Consider the following 6,000-nt stretch of genomic DNA (forward strand, 5'->3'; position numbering starts at 1 on the left):
TGTCACACCCCTCAGTGGTGACACCTGGGGCGGTCCACACCCACTGCACCCCCTTCCTCTGCCCCTGGTTATAACTTTTTGACTTAATAAATAAATTCCTGTATAATAAAGGAATGATCTTTTGCTTAAAAACACTAAGAAAGGGACTAATTATTCTCAGTTGTGTAAAAAGTCACCCTGAAATAAAAAGTTGGAATCATCATATATCTAACGTTACTACTCAATGAAAATGACTTCAAGAACCTGTCAAAAATATTGAAACCTTACAAAAAACGCATTATGGGTATTGGAGAATCACTGGAAGCCGGAGCCATCCGTACTCCAGATACCAAGAAGTAATCAGTGCGCAGAACACACAATCAAAGTGATGTGGAAACTTTATGGTGCTTGCAGCAGAAACAGAGACAAACTGCAACCTCGACTTATTCTAAGCAATAAGAAGTGATGTACAATGTACAAAACATTGTACAAGTATTAGAAAAATTGCAAGCTCTATTATTCCTGTATTTTAATACATAATTAACATTATTATGTAATAATTACATAATACATTATACTGTTATATACGGTATACAAAAATCAATTTATTGATTTTGGGGTGACCTTTTTTCAAAAGATTTGGAAATTACAGTTAATTCCTTTGTTTTTAGGCAAAAATTCATCTAACTAAGATACAGGAACATGAGGTTGTAAAAAAAAGTTATAACCCTATTGTTCATACACATCTTCCTATTAATCATTCATTCATCTCACACTTTTCAATGCATTTTGTTGTCATTTCCCTACCTGCAAAAAGTCTATTATTATTATTATTAGATTTGTTGCACCAGGGTGAAAGAGCCCCTTAATCTGCTTCAATTGCACAAGCCTAAAAATTTCCCAGTATGGACCTGAAGCTCTCCTGCAAAATAGTGACAGTTTGGAGGTACCCCAGATACTGGAGGTTTGGGTGGGTGGGTGTTATAGTGACAGCGTTTCTTTTTTCTTCTATCTCCCCCCATCTTTTATTTTCTTTTAGCACTTCTCAGCAGATGTTAACTGCAACCTGCTGTTAGCACTGTTGTGGGAACTGGTGGATTCTGAGAGATAAACGGACCCTCCAGGATGCTGCTTGCTGAGAGAGGAGTGGGGTGGGGTTGTTCCGAGAGTTAGATTGTCTCTAGGAGGTTGGTTAGATTGTCCATTTGCCAATGCTTGAATAAAATTCCTCGGATGAGACCAAGTGCAGATCTATAGCAAGCAAAAACCAGTAACCATTAAGAGAAAATCTGGTTTTAAGTGTTTATGTATCCTTCCCTGTATGGAATGGGAAAGCTGTGCTCCTTTATTCTCCCCTCCTGTGTGTGTGTGTGTGTGTGTGTGTGTGTGTGTAGCCAGCTCAGGCAAGTCCATTTCACCCCTCCCCCATTTTTAGCCTGTGAGAGGGGAAATTGTATTTATATCAAGGCCTCATGGGCATATATAATTTATCAGGGTTTATTCATATTTGTAAACAAAATCCCTGTCATGAATTTTTGATGGAAAGCGAGACAATGGCTTTGGGAGATGGGATAAAGGGGGGGTGGGTTGGGGTGGGTTGTAGGTTTTCCATTCTGTCACTGAAATTTCTGAAGTGGGGGGAACAGTTAGATCACAACATATGAGGGGAAAGATGGGGGCGGGGAACCACCTTAAGCTGGCTTTCGAATTTGATGGGGGGGGGCGAATTGGAACCTGCTGTGTGTTGATTTATTCTTAGAGTGTTGAAAAACCCCTTAGAGACATCCGATATAACAAGGTAAATAACAACACATCAAATCTCCCCTCTTGCCAATTGCGCGCCAGCCGTCCACGGACATCTAGGGTTAGGGAACAAACTACCAAGAATTAAATATGCATAAGCTTGCCTCTATGGGTGGAGGGAGAGAAACGCTCAAAAGCCTGGGCTAGCAAGTAAATAAATTAATATTTTGGGGAGACAGAAAGAAAGATGCCTTTGAATCCCATGAAATTATTACCTGCCCTATACAGTCAAAGCACAATTATGTCACTTTAAACAGTCATGCCCCCACCCTCAAAAGAATCAGGGGATTGTTATATGGTGGGTAGGGCTGCCATATGTCTGGATTTACCTGGGGGGGGGGCGCGAGATTTGTTCTGGATCTTAGGTAAGTCAATTGAAAAAATTGAGGTTTTCAAGCTCAACAACTTTTGGGGGGTTCTGGATTTTACTTTTGAAATATGGCAACCCTAATGGTAGGCGGTGGCATAAAGTCCAGAGTTTAAAATAGGGATAGGGAATCTAGGGGCCCTTCTGACAGGGCCGGCCCACCCATGAGGCAAGGTGATCCAGACAGGGCAGCAGACAGCGCCATAGCTAGCCACTCGGGTGCCTGGGGGCGGAGCGAGTCGCCCATGGTGGCGGGGCAAGCTGCCCATGAGGGTGGGGTGAGCCAAGGCAGGGCACGCTGCGTGGAGCCTCTCCACAGCCACCCCCTCAATTGCAGGGTGGCTGAGGCGGTGGGCAGACGCAAGCCCTGCGCTGCTTGAAAAAGCAGCACGGAGCTTGCAGGCAGTCCACCTGCCGCCTCCCCCTCCGGAGAGAGGTGTGGCTCAGGCCTGCTGCAGGCCCCACGGTGTGGTGCCCAGTGCCCCTCGCCTCACCTAGCTATGCCTCTGGATTAGGCAGATTCATGGAGGCAAGGGCTGTCGAAGGCTACTAGCCATAAAGGCTGTGCTCTGCCTGAAAAGTTGGAGCCAGCAATGCTTCTGGTTTCTGGAAACCACTCGAGGGGAGAGGGCTCCTGCAGCAGCGTAGGAAGGGCCGTGCGGTGGGTGCAGGAATTATTTATTCAAAAACACATATTTCTGCCACTTTGTCACCCCCCTCAGTGATGACACCCGAGGCAGCCTGCACCCACCGCACCCTCCCTCCTACACCACTGGCAGCAGATCCTGATGTAGATCTTTATTTCCCCCTTGTTCCTGGTGTAGATCTTCACTCAACCCTTATTCCCAGTTGGGGAAGTGGGGGTGCCATTTTGTGGTCCTCCTGCACCAGCCCTGCCTTCAGATATTTTGAGGCGACGGTTCTCATCATCCCTGACCGCTGGCTATTCTGGCTGGGGCTGTTGGGAATTCAGCCCCACTATGACTATATAGCAGAGGCACCAGCTTCTCAAGATGATTGAACAAAAAAAATCTGAAGAAAAAAGGCCCCCTCAAAAAACCCCACCATGGTGGGTCTGCAAGTGCTTCAGCCCCTAGGAGCCAGTGCCTATGGTCTACAATTACCTAACTGCATCACTAGGGCTTTGTAGGAATCTGGCTAGCAGAGGAAGCAGGTATATTTTCTCCTGAGTGGGCTTAGAAGGAAGCAGCTAGGGATGAGATGCTCCTCTTGAATGCAAAGACTTAGGGTTAGAGTCTTTATAGTGTCTTTATAGGGTTAGAGGTTATAGGATAAGGCTCAAACGTAGCTGGGGGTAGAGGGACGCGGAAGCTGCTATCTACCAAGTCAGAGCCTTGTGTCCATCCAGCAAATCACTGTTAACACTGAGGGCTCATCCACAGTTACCTTTGCTTTGTATTTCTAGTTATAGCTCAAGGCTTTCTAGGTCCAGGTCCAAGGCTTCGTTGGTTGGTTGGTTTTTGTTCTGATGCTTTCCCCATGAGAACCTGCTCTTTACCATTGTGGAAAACCCGAATTGCCTTTGGCTCTGATTCAGCGGTAAAGAGCGGGTTTTCCAGGGGAAAGCTGCGGGGCAAAAAGAAAAAGGAAAGTGCTCCGACACGGGTGGGAAAGTGCAGATCTTTGCCTAGGAAGTCCAGGGCAAAAGGCAAGTGTTGCAGAGCCCTGAAGAGCAGGGATTCTGCAGGGTTTCAGGCCAGGCGTCTTCCCTGCCCTGCCTGGAGATGTTGGGGATCGAACCCGGGATCTTGCGCGCATTCAGTGCTCTCCTGCTGCGCTGCTGCCATTCCCCATAGGAAGGCAGGAGTGGGAGCCTGACAGAGAAGGGGAGCGTGGAAGAAAGAAACCTGGAACACCTCGCTCCTTGGGACAGGGGAAATGGAGATGGCTGGTTCCCACGTTTCATTTTCATTTAAAAACAAACAAAAGCAGGTTCCTGTGCCTCCCGGGGGTGGGGAAGGCAAAGAAGCAAGCAAGCAAGGAAGCGGGCTGGTGCAGCTTCTCTCTCCCCCAACCGTAGAGACAAAGTGATAAGAGAAAAGCTGGATCTCTTTATTAGGGGGAAGCTGCACCTGGCGACTTTCTGCCTGCAGCGGAGGGGAAGGCGGCGATGCTCAGCAGTACTTTCTGTGCCGGGGGCGGCGAGAGAAGGAGATAAAGGTTTAGGGTTGTCGTGGGTGCTGAGGGTTTGGGGCTACTGTGCAAGTGGGCGGGGGAGTGGGGTTGGGGGTCACTAATCTTAGGCTAAGGGGTCAAGCGGGAAAGAGGTGACTCACTCCTGGATGTCTCTTGAGCTGCCGGGAGAATCTGCCCCGCAGCGGGGCGCCCTTCGCTCCGGGGCCGGGCCGGGCAGTTGCGCTGGCTTCCTCGCCTCCCATCTCCTCGGCTCCGGTGGCTCCACAGCAGCCCAGCGCGTCCCAGCAGCGTCTGCGCCCGCCTCCGGGACCCGCAGGGAGGGCGGGCGGGCGAGGGAGGCGCCGGGACCACGGGAGGGCAGTGGGGGGACCTCAGGCAAAACAAGAGCGGGAGGGAGAGGAAAGTTTCTTTTCTTCAGCTGGTGGAGGCGGGGGTCTACTTGTGAGGCCAGAGTGTCTGCACGAGACCCTTAATATCAGGTCCTGGGTTCGAGTCCCCTGTTGGGCAAAAGACTCCTGCATTGCAGAGGTAGACAGTCCTATGATTCATTGGGCTGATCAGTTCCCCAAGGAGAAACTCCCGTGGCGTGGAACTTGGTGAGGGGAGGAAGTGGGGTCACCTGCTGCTTTTCTGCGGGCCAAGAAGCAGTTGAGAGGCGCAAGAGGCGCCCTGAGTGGGTGGGGCGAAAGATGCTCTTCGCGGGAGCTGGAGGCAAGTCCCCGTCCTGTGGGGCAGGTAGCTTAGAAGGTAGAACATGAGACTCTCAATCTCAGGGTTGTGGGCCCAAAAGTCCTCCTTGCAGGGGGTTGGACTAGATTACCCTTGTGGTGCCTTCCAATTATATGCTACTTCTAGGGAAACTTGCTTAGACTAGTGAAACCTGGGTAGACTTTTTGCAAAGTTAGAGGAGACAAAAGTTACTGCTTCTTGGTGTGAGCTGGTGGTGTTTCTTCCCTTCCATTCACCTTTTTCTCATTCTCGTTTTTCTTTTCTTTTCTTCCCCTCCCTTCATTAAATCAGGGTGGGGAGGGGAAGTAATGTTAGACACAACTATATGGCAAGGGGGGGGGAGGGAGAGGCTGGGGAAAGTGTGTGCAGAGTAGGGACCCACTGTGAGAGAAGTTAAACAAAAACCCCTCACCCTTTTTTGCAATATACTTGGGAGCCCCCAGCTTCTTTGGGCCCCTGCCAGTGTTCCACTTTGCTGGCTGTTAGCACCAAGACTGCCAAATGGCCCAAGGTTTGGGGGAGAATAGCTTGCCATGTACCTATGCTAAGTACTCCAGGAGCTGAGTATTCCTGAGATACTGGGCCAAGCAACCTTTGGGAACCTCAAGTGGCCTTCCTCTGTCAATATTCTGGTTTCACCTCAGATCGTATAAATCTTTCACCTTCTACTAAAAGTGGCCTTCCTCTCTCTCACTAGGCTCTGGGTTCTCCAAGTGCACAAAGATGCCTCCAGCTGCAAGGCTAGAAAGAGGCTGGAGGCTTGGAGCTCACATGAATCACCCACAAGGTTCATCCTGGGCCTAAAAGACTTAACATGTGAATTGATCCTACAGAGGCACAGAGCTGTTTCTGTGCATCTGGAAGATGCTATCACTGTGTGTGTTGGGGACCACAGCCTGTCAAAATCTATCCAAGCTGCCTACATGGTTCTCAAAATGTCATTGTCTTGAAATTAATTTCCTTGT

General features: G+C 49.2%; 1 protein-coding gene across 1 annotated transcript in view; it reads right to left on the minus strand.

The window, feature by feature from the left end:
- NDUFA4L2 (NDUFA4 mitochondrial complex associated like 2) overlaps window positions 1-4,671 on the minus strand; it is a 30,962-nt gene extending 26,291 nt beyond the window's left edge. The window contains exon 1 of the mRNA XM_081900785.1: window positions 4,447-4,671. Within this exon, the coding sequence (XP_081756911.1) occupies window positions 4,447-4,548 (102 nt within the window). The 5' untranslated portion in view covers window positions 4,549-4,671. The remainder of the gene's footprint in view (window positions 1-4,446) is intronic.
- Between the last annotated feature and the right edge of the window lie 1,329 nt (window positions 4,672-6,000).

Source organism: Podarcis melisellensis (genome assembly GCF_964234715.1).
Source record: "Podarcis melisellensis genome assembly, chromosome: 2".
Taxonomy (NCBI): domain Eukaryota; kingdom Metazoa; phylum Chordata; class Lepidosauria; order Squamata; family Lacertidae; genus Podarcis; species Podarcis melisellensis.